Source organism: Xyrauchen texanus, chromosome 4 (assembly GCF_025860055.1).
Source record: "Xyrauchen texanus isolate HMW12.3.18 chromosome 4, RBS_HiC_50CHRs, whole genome shotgun sequence".
NCBI classification, from domain to species: Eukaryota; Metazoa; Chordata; class Actinopteri; order Cypriniformes; family Catostomidae; genus Xyrauchen; species Xyrauchen texanus.
Genome location: NC_068279.1, coordinates 9591446 through 9606223, shown reverse-complemented (window position 1 = coordinate 9606223; position 14778 = coordinate 9591446). Strand labels below are relative to the sequence as shown.

At 36.8% G+C, this 14778-nt stretch overlaps 1 protein-coding gene across 3 annotated transcripts; it reads left to right on the top strand.

Annotated features, from left to right (window-relative positions):
* The first annotated feature begins 2082 nt into the window (after positions 1 to 2082).
* atad1a (ATPase family AAA domain containing 1a) lies at positions 2083 to 13016 on the top strand. Of its 3 annotated transcripts, none has more exons than XM_052125953.1 (10): positions 2083 to 2137; positions 2597 to 2824; positions 3291 to 3389; positions 4563 to 4683; positions 5440 to 5640; positions 6220 to 6326; positions 7017 to 7106; positions 7203 to 7253; positions 7403 to 7572; positions 9537 to 13016. In XM_052125953.1, the coding sequence occupies exons 2-10, from the start codon at positions 2627 to 2629 to the stop codon at positions 9667 to 9669; spliced, it is 1170 nt and encodes a 389-aa protein (XP_051981913.1). In that variant the 5' UTR covers positions 2083 to 2137; positions 2597 to 2626; the 3' UTR covers positions 9670 to 13016. The 3 variants fall into 3 exon arrangements, with proteins under 3 accessions (XP_051981913.1, XP_051981914.1, XP_051981912.1); XM_052125954.1 differs by having other exon boundaries at positions 2085 to 2137; positions 2642 to 2824; XM_052125952.1 differs by having other exon boundaries at positions 2085 to 2137; positions 2564 to 2824.
* The last annotated feature ends 1762 nt before the right edge of the window (positions 13017 to 14778 follow it).

The following is a 14778-nucleotide window of genomic DNA, read 5'->3' as shown; positions in this document are numbered from 1 at the left end:
GATTGATTGATTGATTGATTGATTGATTGATTGATTGATTGATTGATTGATTGATTGATTGATTGATTGATTGATTGATTGATTTTAAATGGTTGTTGGTCCAACCTCAAATTGTTATAATAATTATACTAAAACTACTATATGTTTAATTATTTTAATTATTACATATCGAATTTCGGAGGCCTCTGTCTGCAAATATTACAGTATGTGAATAATTAGAATTGGCATAGGTTTTTACAAAACAAATACTAAAAAAACAAGGTGGATAGAGTAGCCAAAAACAGTTGTTTGTTTTTTTTCTCCCATTTTCACCCCAATTTGGAATGCCCATTTCCCATTGCGCTCTAAGTCCTCGTGGTGGCGTAGTGACTCACCTCAATCTGGGTGGTGGAGGACGAATCTCATTTGTCTCAGCATCTGAGATGGTCAATCCACGCATCTTTTCATGTGGCTTATTGAGCGCGTTACTTTGCGAGCGAGGAGGAGGCATCCACGCACAACTAACCACGACCACAAGGAGGTTACCCCATGTGTCTCTACCCTCCCTAGCAACTGGGCCAATTTGGTTGCTTAGGAGATCTGGCTGGAGTCACTCAGCATTCCCTGGATTTGAACTCAAAACTACAGGGGTGATAGACAGTGTCTTTACTCGCTGAGCTACCCAGGCTCTCCAAGTTCTAAGTCTTTTAAAAACGAATTACTCAAGTAGAAGTAAAAGTACTCATGTTAACAATTACTTGAATAAGAGTAAAAAGTATCGAATTAAAAGAATACTCAAGTAGTGAGTAGCTATATACTTCCTATCGCATCTGATTATTATTACAGTATTAACACCTTGCTTGCATGAATCATGTGCTTATGTGATCTTTTATACCCTCTGTTTCAGTGATAGTTTAAAAAAGGATTATATAATATATTCACCCTCAAGTTCTAAACCAGTATGACTGGGACACAATGAACACAATTAAGATGTTAGACAGAATTTTAACCACTGTCACCTTCTGTTTCATTTGTTTGTCATTTTTTTAAATGAATGGTGAATGAGGATGTCAGTCCCTAACATTCTGCCTAACACCTTGTTTTTGGTTCCAGAGAAGATGAAGACACAAAGGTTTGGAACAACGCGAGTGTAAATTATGACTGAATATTATAATTTATCATACCTAAATTAATTTCTGCAGATATATACTCCCACCAGAAGAATGCTGTCAGCTAATGTGTAGTGCCTTGTTGTACCAACACAAAGAGGCACCAAAACACTTTACTGGACTTTCGGTTTCACTGTAACTTGTTGGTGGACTGAACTTCCCAACGCCATCCGTGAAGCAAACTCACTCTCTGTCTTAAAAAGATGGCTAAAAACATATTTTCCATGAGCACTTAACCATTCACTCCTTAAAAAAAAGACATTATATATATTCCTGTTTCACTCTTATCTGTCTGAGATACTACTTCTCTGATGCTAGTGAAACTTTGTAATGCAGCACTTTTCATCCCAGTGTCCCCTTAAGGTGAATCGCTTATGATGTATTATTTCTCTTTTGTAAGTCATTTTGGATAAAAAGCATCTGCCAAATGAGTATGTAAAATGAATAAATGTAATTTATGGGAGAACTCTCACTTTAAGGATGCTTGACAGATCGGTTCTGAAAATTACAAGAAAAGTTTGGAAACGTTCAAAGCAGTCATTACAGAAATAAATTAAAAAATGTCTCGCAGGCTCAATTATATTATTATATATTATGTATATTTTATTAATCAAATCTAGATGTATTAATGCCTAATGTCGCTATTTCACAACTTTTTAAGTCCAACATGCATTCTTATAATTCAGTAGCCTATATTCTGTGACTTGCATACACCGAAAACTAACACCAGTCTCCCCTATAAAATAGAAGGGGAAGCAAAAAACTACTACACTAACTACTTCACAATATTAATGTAACCCATGTTAACATAGCTCAACCAAAAAACTAGATTAATTTAGCTAAATGTGTCCAAACCAACAGGTAATGTATCCTATATACCGTAAACATGCGTGGCATAGGAACCAATGAATATATACATTGTTTCCAAACGGAACGCGGATTGCGGTTACACAAGTCGATTAATGAGGATAGCAGTGATGTTGTGAAATGTGAGTAGATTTTTATAAAATATTCCTGTGGCACTATGCTTATGTCTATGAATTCTCCCTTAGGACTGGCCTTTGTTTAATCTTGTTGTAAAAATTGTAAATCGCAGTTGTCTTTTTAGTCTGTTTGGAGGGCAGGACTCTCATAGGATTCAATTAATTGCAAATGCATGTACATTTAAATACGACAATACCATTGATAGCAATTGTCATGTATAAGTATATAAAATACATAACAGCATTGTCGCTGGCATTGTATTGTAGTGTAACCTCGTAGCAAAATTCTTTTCTTTTTAAACTGTATGTAAAAAAAAAAAAAAAATGTACTTGATATTGATTGTCATGTCACCTCTAAACATGTATTTTGATACTGGTAAATCCAAGATCTGAAGTTTAAGATAAGAAAGCAAGATTTCTTTTTGCATTTAGCCGGGTGGGCTTTTTCACCCTGGTCTCTTTTAGATTGACACGCCCGCTTGTCATTCTCACCCGATGGGCTTACTGCAGGGGCGGAGCAATATGTTGAGTGACATTCCTCGGGACGCCCTCCTCCGCCCACTCACTCGAAATGAGGTGGTGGGGATGCTCGTGAGACTTACCATCTTTGGGGCTGCGACATATTACAGCATCAAATGGGTGGTGGAAGCGTTGGACCCGACACAAAAACAAAAATCACTTGCCAAGAAAAGGGTAAATATATATATATGCACTGGACATGTGCTGATATGATAATTAAAGTAAACAGTACTTTTAACTTTACAATAATTAGACAACTACATTATGACCAACTACATTATGACCAATGTCCATGTGTACATTGGTGCAGTATAACTTCATTTGTAATCTCGCATACTCTTATTTCAGTCTACACTTTTAACAAACATTATATAATCAGGTTAGTAGTTAATTTACATTCAAATATGAAAATATAGTAATCATATTTTTATTACAATCCTGGCTAATTAAATGTATTTTAACTAATGATATGATTAAAAACATTGTGTAATGAAATAATGTTTGTAAATGTTATTTTGTAGTTATAATTTTACACATTTTCACCATTATTTCTAGTTAATTATCTAGTTCTGAAAAAGTGTTGGGCCTCCTAACTGTTTTCCATTAATAGTCCTGTATTTGTGCTTTCCTTCATCTCTAGGCAGAGCAATTGATGAAGCAGATAGGGGTAGAAGGCATCAGTTTGACGGAGTATGAGATGAACATCGCCACTCATCTTGTAGATCCTCGCAGCATTAAGGTAAATGTAAATAATTTTGTCATGATAAGTCATGATAAAAACAAAATGTTATCCAGTCATACTGTCCCTTGTGATCTATAAAGAAAATAGAATGCTAGAAGTAGCCTAATGAAGGCATTAAGATTAGCATTCACTTGGACGGGAATATATTTGTTGGATCAACAGCAGATGAGGAGAATTTGGGCAAGCTGTTTGAATATTTATTTTTGCAATAGAGTGGAAGTCTGGTTTAGGAAGTAAAAATCCCATTCTTTTTTTACATAGACTTATTGAATTCAATCATTCCCAATGCTTCATGGGATTGTAGTTTCCCAGCTAACAATTCTTGGTTCCCAAAGCATTCTTGGAATGTTATTTTTGGTTGCCAGAACAGACATTCTGACATTCTCTCTTGGTTCGCCAAGGTTTGGAGAACGTTCCCCTAACATCTTCCTAACGTCCTTCTAACCTCTTATATACTGATATCCTTTCTGCAACCCTGCTGTACATCATAAATCTGCAATCCATGTCTTGATCTGATCCATTGTTTAAATAATTAATTACTGAAATAAGCTAAAATGTTGGCAGGGTGAGTAAAAATCTTAACTACTGGCCAGACCTAACCCTTTACTTCAATTCTTATTAGGTTGTTACACAAAAAGCTCCCTGCAACATTCTGGGGAAAAATGAACATAAAGAGAACATTCCTAGAATGTTAGAGATTGGTCTTCAAAATGAAATAACCAAACGGGAACCAAATGTTAATGTTAGAGGAACATTCAGTGTTTGCTAGGTTGTGTCCTCGTGAAAGATGGTGATTTCACAGTCTTGTATCTTTTGTCTTTTGTCCCATTTTCAAATCATTTTTTGCCTCAAAACAAAGTTTGTGATGATGTGATTCACCTCAGAGCTGGATGGTTTGGTCCATGGCTTAGAACTCTTTTATGGAGGTTTTTATGAAAAGCTCATGCAACAAATACTTCCAGAACAGACAGTAGGGTGGGCTCTGTTGCGCTCTGTTCCAGTTGGTGGTGCTAGTGGTACAGAAATGACACACTTCAGCGTCAAGTGTCTTGCTCATGAAGAGGGGTCCATTACATGTTTAAGTTACAGCCAGATCTTTAACAATTATCCCACCAAAACCTTGCCTTCAAGTAATCAGCATGCGATGGAAATCTATTTCTCCCTTGTAAGGTGACCTGGAGAGATGTTGCTGGTTTGGATGAGGTCATCACAGAGCTGCAGGACACTGTCATCTTGCCTTTCCAGAAACTCCACCTCTTCCGTGGCTCCAAACTCTTCCAGCCCCCCAAAGGTGAGACACAGGGACAGAGAAGGACAGAACTGGCCACTGCATTTGGAGTTTGTGTTTACCAGCATCTTTGTATTGCGTGTGTTAGTATTTGAGAAATTGTTGTCGATGCTTGGCATAACTTTTTATTTGATAAATATTCAAATCAGGGCTCAACAATAACGATGGCCCTGGGAAAATGTTAAAGAGTTTTACGCTAGTTGCCCTTTAAGTCTACTGATGCTGTCACTAAACTGTACATCCATTGATCTTGTACATATGTTTTTACATTTGGTTCTCTGTGATGTATTGAACATTGTCATGAATTTATGACCATTTAAAACTCACTTTAACATCTGTTGCAGGGCTCTTTTTTCTTCTATTCTATATGCAAAAGAAATGCTTGGGAGTCTAAAATGTATATTTCCTATTGACACACTAAAGCTGAAGATATAAATAACCATCTTAAGACAAAAGTTTTTGTGAAGCATCTTATGTACCTAAGACTTTTGAATATACAGTATATTTTTATTATTATTATTTATTTATTAAATTTCTTTGTGGGGGCGCAAGTAAAATGTTGGCAGGGTAAGTAAAAATCTTAACTACTGGCCAGACCGTGCTAGCAGAAAAAATCATGTTGAGCCCTGAAAATTGTTCGACAAGAAAAAGGAACAACAAATATTTACTGAAAAATGTATGGCAAAAAAAGTTGTTGACCATGAAATGTTCATGAATCATACATTTTTTAGTTTTTTGTTCTTTGATTTCTATCCACAGGTGTACTATTGTATGGACCACCAGGATGTGGAAAGACTTTAATCGCCAAGGCAACAGCGAAAGCATCTGGTTGCCGCTTTATCAATCTCCAGGCCTCCACTTTGACTGACAAGTGGTACGGTGAATCACAGAAGCTGACTGCTGCTGTGTTCTCATTGGCTGTCAAGATTCAGCCCTGCATAATTTTCATTGATGAAATAGGTAAGCACTGAATATGGTCTGAAGAAATCAGGCAGATATTTACAGATTCAAAACAGATTAGAGAAATATTACAATTCCATTTGGAAGATGTTAAATAAAACATGTTGTCCTGACTGCAATGATAAACTTGTCTATAATTACTATGGATATGCATGTTTTTTTATATTAATCATGGGTTGTTAGGGAAAACGTGGTACATGTACAATTGCATAATGACTGCAATTTTTTCATTGCTCTGTCTAAGCACTGTATTTCAGTGTTGATGACATTTAAATAATAGTGTACTGTGACCATCTGTGACACTGAAGACTGCGAGCAATGCACATTGACTCTCAGGTGTTTAAATATCATGGTATATTGCTTAAAATGGCAGTAAAAGTTAATTATGTTTATAAGTCAAGTTTCTTGTACCACAATTTCAATGGCAGATGTTAAAAAAAGGAAGTCTGCAAAATAGTTGCAATTGTTGCTAAATTAAAGGTACAAAAGAAAGAGTACATTGAAATTGTTATATACTTACTGATTTCATTGTTTGTGTTTATTGCATGTACATCTATGCTAATCTGTTTCTTGATACAGACTCGTTCCTTAGGAACCGTTCAAGTATGGATCATGAAGCAACTGCCATGATGAAGGCCCAGTTCATGAGTTTGTGGGATGGGTTAGAGACTGGAGCAAGCAGCCAGGTACATGCACTCATGCTACTGAAGCTGGGTTCCTAAGATTATGATAAACCTGGAAATATCAGGGAATTAAAAATTTCCAGACCTGGAAAAGGGGGAATTAATACAATCTTAAAGTGTTAAAAATCAGAAGAAAAAAACCCTGGAAATTTCTATGATTAAACATTTTAATGGTTCTACTCCATTCTAAAATATTTCTATTTCTGAGTACAACTCAATAAATAAAGTCTTAGTTGTAATGTTTTTTTTTCTTTGTGAAATTAAAGTTATAATGTTTCGAGAACTATGTCAGAACATTATGAGATCATCTGCTCCACTTTATTTTTCCCCATTACATCAATTTCATGTTACTTTCCTTTGACTTCATTCTCGTAATATTACGATTTCAATCTTGTAATGCAACAACTTTAATCATGGCTACTTTATTCTGAAAATGTTACTACGTTAATCTCATAATGTGAACTTTATTCCCGAAATCTTTGAATTTGTATTATATGTGGCAGTAAAATGCCATCAAATTATGAGTGCAACCTCTATAAAATCAATGTCCAGTAAATAAGAATAGCTGCAAAAGTAATGGAAAATGTATTGATTTAAAGGTGCGGGAACCCTATTGGTTTAGTTTAGGTCCAACATGTTTCTTCAAAAATTTCTGATAGAAACTAAAAGTGAAAATAACATCTTAATGTTGAGGTGATGGTGATGGGGGCCACTAACAGACCTCAGGATGTGGATGCAGCCATACTGCGCAGAATGCCGACTGCCTTTCATGTCGGACTGCCTGTGAGTCTCTCTTACACACTTCGATTACACACTTAATCTAATGGGTTTTAGTTGATACCCAGTTTTAATGAAGCCATGTTTTTGTTTTGTTTGCAGAATGCAGCTCAGAGGGAAGAGATCCTTAGACTTATTCTGTCAGGTGAAAAGGTAAGTCATTAAACTCGTGTGCAGTTATTTTTAGCATCAGAAATCGAAGAGTATTATCTGATTACAGTTACTTCTTATATACAGTGCAGCACATCATGCATGTTATACCCCAAATGGACTATATGGGTTTTCATTTCTGTCGTCCTCAGTTGAGTAATGCAATTAACCTTAAGGAAATCGCTGGGCAAACTGAAGGTTACTCCGGCAGTGATCTAAAAGAGCTGTGCCGGGACGCTGCCATGTACCGTGTCAGAGACTACGTCCGCAAACAGCAGATGAAGCAGATCGTACATCAGTTCCAGCTAGATGAAGAGGAAGAGTATGTTGAAGATATTTTGTGTCTAATATGTTAGCATTATGCATTCATGTTTTTCTCTCACACACTTTTTCCTAATTAAGTGCTACGTAATCATTTACATCTTCTCCATGTTAATCTTAGTATAGTCTTAATCTGCTGCAACCATCAACAGCATCACTCGTCAAGAAACAGTTTGGTTTATATTTTTTCATCCTTCCACCCAAAGTGAAATCTCATTGGTCCAAAATCCTGCTCCACATATTTTATCTTGTGCTTTGGTTGGCTGTTTTGCACAGCATTATGATTTTAGTGAAGACAGAACAAGTACTTTATATATAAGTACACTCCAAAATTCATGCATCATGTCTGGAACTACATACCAGACTGGTCCCTGTCTTCATGTTTTGTTTGAAGAAACAAATGGTATGATACCGTTTTCAAGTTTAATTGTGTACGTTAGCATTAATGTAAACTCAGCATAAATGAAAATCCTCTCACTTTCAATTGCTTTTATTTTCAGCAAACTTGGCATGTGTAAATATTTGTATGGACATAAAAAGATTCAACAGCTAAGACATATACTGAACATGTTTCAGAGACATGTGACTAACAGAAATGGAATAATGTGTCCCTGAACAAAGGGGGAGGGGCGGTCAAAATCAAAAGTAACATTCAGTATCTGGTGTGGCCACCAGTGCATCTCTTCCTCATGGACTGCACCAGATTTGCCAGTTCTTGATGTGAGATGTTACCCTACTCTTCTACCAAGGCACTTGCAAGTTCCCAGACATTTCTGGGGGATTGGCCCTAGCCCTCACCCTCCGATCCAACAGGTCCCAGATGTGCTCAAAGGAATTGAGATCCAGGCTCTTCGCTGGCCATGGCAGAACACTGACATTCCTGTCTTGCAGGAAATCATGCACAGAACGAGCAGTATGGCTGATTGTCATGCTGGAGGATCATGTCAGGATGAGCCTGCAGGAAGGGTACCACATGAGGAAGGAGGATGTCTTCCCTGTAACGCACAGCGTTGAGATTGCCTGCAATGACAACAAGCTCAGTCCGATGATGCTGTGACACACCACCCCAGACTATGACGGACCCTCCACCTCCAAATCGATCCTGCTCCAGTGGTCAGGCCTCGGTGTAACGCTCTTTTCTTCGATGGTAAACATGAGATCAACCATCACCCCTGGTGAGACAAAACCACGACTCGTCAGTGAAGATCACTTTTTGCCAGTCCTGTCTGGTCCAGCGAAGGTGAGTTTGTGCCCATTGGCGACGTTGTTGCCGGTGAGGTCTGGTAAGGACCTGCCTTACAACAGGCCTACTAGTCCTCAGTCCAGCCTCTCTCAGTCTATTGTGGATAGTCTGAGCACTGATGGAGGGATTGTGCATTCCTGGTGTAACTTGGGCAGTTGTTGTTGCCATCCTGTACCTGTCCCGCAGGTGTGATATTCAGATGTACTTATCCTGTGCAGGTGTTTTTACACTTGTTTTGCCATTTCAAGGACTCTTGAAGGCCTCTCACAGTACGGACATTGCAATTTATTGCCCTGGCCACATCTGCAATCCTCATGCCTCCATGCAGCATGACTAAGGCACGTTCACGCAGATGAGCAGGGACCCTGGGCATCTTTCTTTTGGTGTTTTTTAGAGTCAGTAGAAAGGTCTCTTTAGTGTCCTAAGTTTTTATAACGGTGACCTTAATTGCCGTCTGAAAGCTGTTAGTGTCTTAACGACCGTTCCACAGGTGCATGTTCATTAATTGTTTATGGTTCATTGAACAAGCATGGAAAACATTGTTTAAACCCTATACAATAAAGATCTGTAAAGTTATTTGGATTTTTACCAAATTATCTTGAAAATACAGTGTCCGGAAAAAGGGACATTTCTTTTTTTGCTGAGTTTATGTAATCCACTAGAAATGACTATGACTCTTTTGTGCCTGATTTCCTCCCTGATGTCCTTTGGTCTGTCCTCAGGCACATGGATGGCATGCAGCTGAGACCCGTGACTCAACTGGACCTGCTGTTTGGCCTAGATAAGATGAGAGAGTCCAAACAGGCCACCTCTACAGCTGACCCAGCAAATTTGAGAGAGGTGCCGCTGGACTGAAAACCTCTCACTCTTCACGCTATTGCACACTCTCATTCTGTCTGTCTTTCTTGTCTTGTATTTTTTGTCTGGTTCTTTCCCTCTTTCTTTGGATATTCCTGTCACATCTCAAGCATTGCATGGCACTAATGTTTTCACAGATAGTAAAGATACTGACTATGTGAATATTAATAGTAAACACGTAAATTTATGTGTCATTAGTCTTGGCTCTTGGGTATTTTTATTTCTTTGTATGACCGAACATGAATTTGTTTGCATACTGTGTAGAAGCAAGTATTGAACCATTGTTTGAATGTAATGAGTGAGAGGAACACAAGCTATTTTATAGGGCATAAATGGGACGTTCATCTTGCTGCTTTTTCAGCATCTCGTGCTGGAGCACCCCAGTTTTTAGACAGCTTATCATGTTTTTATAGAACTTTTAAAAACACGCCTTTCACTCGAGACTGCATTCAACATTTCTGCAGTTGGTCTGGACTATTATTCCCTAGTCTCTACATGTGTTTCAGACCAACACAATCTCACGAGAATTTGTTGCAGTAGTACGAGGCTGCGAATTCGTACGAGTTTGTCCGCACTAAATCTTACGATTTATACACCCACTAATGTGGGACGCCTCCCACTTGTCCTTGTATTTCCAGATGTGCCGTTTATATCACGTTAATAAAAACTGTGCTTTTGGAATTTGAAACCCTTAACCCAATCTCTAAACCAAACTATGAATGTGCACGAGTACCCGATTACTCGGGTACTGGGACTTGGCAGCAGTGATCGATCATGAAAGTGATGATCGATAGTGATCTCGCATGATGTGACTTTTCACTTAATTCGAAATCCAGTGACAATTACCTGACAACTAAACGCACAAACAAAGAGGGAGCTTATTTTTAATTTTGAGATTGATTGAGAGATTGGATTTGAGGGGTACATTGATTGTCAGAAACGTCTCATAGCAACCAAACTGATACAACACTGCAATGCTATCATTTCGACAATCAAAAGAGAGTGTAATTAACCGTGTTTTGAACACCTGTCTCTGCAAAATGTTTGCTAAGCACGTTTTTTTTAAATTTCATGTAAGAACTTTGACTTGTTAATGGATATTATTTAATAAAAGTAAATGTTTGTCATTGACTGTAAACCTCCCTGCCCTGCTACCAAGTTTCCAAGTTAGATGTCCAATATAAAGTGTCATACCGTTGCACTTTCCCCAGTTGAAAGGTGGAAATTCAGACTCTGAGTTGAATGGAACGCTTCATGAATCATAGCAACAACAATACAGAGCATTGCAGCTTTCCTCACAAGAGCGAACATTTGACCACACACACACACACAGACACATTTTTTCAGAGTTGGACAGCGAATCTTCACATAATGATAAAATATGATGCATTATATTTTGAATCTTTTGTGCATTTTGTAACATATTGTTTTATAACAGCATATTATAAACACAATACACTGGAACAACAAGGCACAATGCAGCAGCCATAGACATTTGTCAGACATGTTATTATATATACAGTTATGAACATGTAATCACCCCTTGAGTACTCGACAAGTACTCGAGTAATTAGTCAGAATACTCGAGTATACAAAATGACCAAAATGCACATCCCTAAACCTAACCATAGAGTGTAACACATTAACCTACCCAGAGCATAAACATAACCACAATATTAATGTAAAAAATCCTGATGTGTAATATGGAAGAAAGTGACTCTTCTAGGTTCCGAATGAGTATGTGAAGCATAAGTGATTGGTTGATTTAGAGTCCTTCATTTTCGCACAAATTAAGTCATACAAAATCGGCACCTCGAGTATTGTGACGAATTCCCATGTTGGTCAGGCTCAGTCGAACATCTTTCAACAGATCTAGTTCTTGTAGCGTCTTGTGCTATGAACGAAGTGTTTTTTCAATGCCATTACAAGGTACAGTACATATGGTACCAAACTTTTTAAAAATTAAACCTTTGAATTCTGCTCCATTACTTTGTGCTCTGTCCAGCTGATTTTAACGTAAAAGTGTGTCCTGTTAACGGCCCCTTGTCTATACATATTTTAGTAATCAGGGCCTAGAATTCTCTATGAATTGTCTTTGTAGGGTGCATGAGTGTTAAACTAAGGTTAAACTGAATGGTGCATGTGTGATCGTTATTAACAACATTTTATCCATGATAAGATGATTAGACATGTATTATTTATTTAAAATTGTAAGCTATAGTGTTTAGTAGTAGCAGTTAAAATATCTAAGAATGCCTATTGCAGACTGAAAGCAATGTCTTCATGTTTTACATAGTATGACTTGGAAAAAATGTTGTATATGTTTCCAATGAGACAAATGGTGCTACATGTAGGCTTATCTCTAACAAAGGATAGTTTCGAAAGGCGTAAACCCTCTGGTCAGTAATGTCCTTTGTTGATGTTCAGAGTCTTACTGTATTTGATTAAAAAGTCTTCGTTCTTTCACCAGCATAACGATACTCATCTGTGTCAAACTGCATCATGGGACTTATTTATTTGGTAATAATAAGGGCACATTTATAGCAGTTCATATAGAGCTGACATTAAGACCAGCTCCTGTCTTGAAACGGTCTATCTGTCTTTCTGGTCCATCAAATCATAGAGAGGTAGTTTTCTTAATCTCTAAATGCTCACATTCAAGACTTTATCAAGAATTGAAGCAATATCTTTTCCTTTATGCTTTATGTGAGTTACTTTGAGGTGGAAAAACATGCCTGGCAGCTTAACTACCTATCAAAATTGTTCAAATGATTCTAATTGAAATGGAAAATAAGTGTCTTTGTTTATTCAGATAAATGTGTTATCCTGTCATGTGCAGTTGCATTAACGGTGAATGATTTGACAACATGACATATAGCATGGAATTGAAAACGTGCATGCTTGGCAGACTGCCCACATTTATTTCTGTGTTTGGGGAGATATTTGGCTTTCTTTTAGCACTTTTGCACTAAACAACACCTTTACTGTTGTTCTGTTTGCCTTTGAACGATTGTTGTGCTGAATTTGAAATCATGTACTCATTTGTTTAATTATAAACTATAATTAATGAAAGTGGTATCCTAGCCTGCTTACTGTGTTTTTGCTATCATAAACATGTGATCTGTAAAAGTCATGGAAATTGATTGATTGATTGAAAGTATTCCCCTACTCATTTCCTTTGAGCTGGAAACAAAAACTATAATTTACTTTTTGTCTTGCTAAATTTTAGATGTTATGCTTCTATCGTACCAATATTTCACCACAGTGTGTCAGTGTTACATCAATTTGGAATGTATGCTATGATTGTTGTCAGAATCAAGCACATCTGTCAGTAAAAAACTCAAGCCAACACATTCACCAGTGTCTAAAATTAATAGCAGCCTTTGCCCTCATCACTTTGCTACCTCTTGATTTCAATCTCCACACCTGTGCAGAGCTTTCTGTTTTTTAACATAAATAATATGGGAAGAAATAAGAGAAGCTATTGAAATTCAGTTTTTTTTGTTGTAATCTGGGCTTTATTAGCATCAAAACGGCATTAACTTTCTATCCATCTGAGAGTCATAATTGATCTTGCATCAGACAGCACTCCGTTCACCTGTTGTTCTCTGTTCCTTGACAAACAACTGAATATAGAAAAGAGCTGGAGTTGCAGAGTTCAAAATATGCATTGTTTCAAGATTAAGTGAAAATTATTCAGACGTAATCTGTTGGATGGCAGTATAGAAATATATTGATATTAGCTTTGCATCTTTAATATGTTATATTATTGTTGGCAGTTTAATTGACGCAGATCCACTCCAAAGATTTTTTTTTCTTCTTCACTGTCTGCAGCAGTAGTCCAGAAGAGGGCAGTGTTTGTGTGGCAGTGTGATCCGAGACTTTATAAAAACTTAATTGAATGACTGCTGATGTGTTTATTTACTGTATTTATTTTTATCAGTGTTAAAATGCCTTCTCTTATCTCAGTTTGCTTTGCAGACACATCTATATAGAAGTAGGCCTAATTTCTTGGTTGATTTCCATTAAGTTTAAGCATCTGACCAGTCAGTCCGACACAGCAACATTGACTCAATGAAACAATGGCGCGATATTGTGGTCGAACTACCTGTTTTTCCAACCAATGGCAGATGTTCGGAGAAACCTCTTAGAAAACAATTATTATTTTTACAATTCCATTTGGTGACAGAAATTACACAGTTCAACTTTCAGTTCTGACCTAAGGCTGTATACCAGCACTGAATCTGAGAGAAGATCCACAGCTTAATTCTGGGGTTTATAGATCTTACATGAATCCAGCAAAGATAGTTCTGAAAACAGCAAAGCTTTCCTTCAAATTGTTCACTGTTGTGCAAAACTGTGATCAGAATATAATAAAAAGAGCTTTTTTTTTTCTTCATCTAGATAATTAGATTATTTGATTACTAAAAATGTCTTTCTAATATAGTTTCTAGATGTGGTAATTACCAAGCTTAAAACATAATTGCTGTATTTAAATGCAGTTCTTCTGATGTTTATACTGAAAATGACAGATTTGAGTTCATGCATCTATTTCTCATGATTATGACTGTCAAGACTTTGTAAGGCAGATTCTAAAGATACGATATGCACATATTTATAATAACTACAATACTATGCACATCAAATGGATTGTCTTCAGTCTTGCATATTTATAACTTGTTTAAATGCCAAATGCATAAATGTAAATGTAAATGAGAACAGATGTGGATCATCTGACATTTGCTACACGCTTTTATTTATTACTGCATCTTTTTTGCAATACATTTTAGTAAAGATTTAGTAACAGCCCTGGTTTCTCGAAACAGATTTAACTGATGTACAGTAGTGTAGCCTACAATCTAATATGACTGTCTAAATAAAATGCTACCGAAAATGTATTTGAACACTTGTATGTATGAAAATGTATGAATATCATTGCATTAGATAAATATCTAACCATGGCATTTATTTGAAAGAAATCGAGCACAAGCACACTTTCCAAGCACAACATTTTACAAAAAGATAATTAAAAAACTATTTGAATGCTTTCTGTTTGTCATGTTGGAACATGTTGAAGTGATCAACTACACTTTGCATCATATGTTC

Bases quoted from the DNA above. Each gene is read 5' to 3' on its own strand.
- atad1a (XM_052125953.1), top strand. From the start codon at position 2,627: ATGGGCTTACTGCAGGGGCGGAGCAATATGTTGAGTGACATTCCTCGG. The intron at 3,390-4,562 runs GTAAATGTAAAT...CTCCCTTGTAAG, and splicing joins TAGATCCTCGCAGCATTAAG to GTGACCTGGAGAGATGTTGC. The intron at 4,684-5,439 runs GTGAGACACAGG...TTCTATCCACAG, and splicing joins ACTCTTCCAGCCCCCCAAAG to GTGTACTATTGTATGGACCA.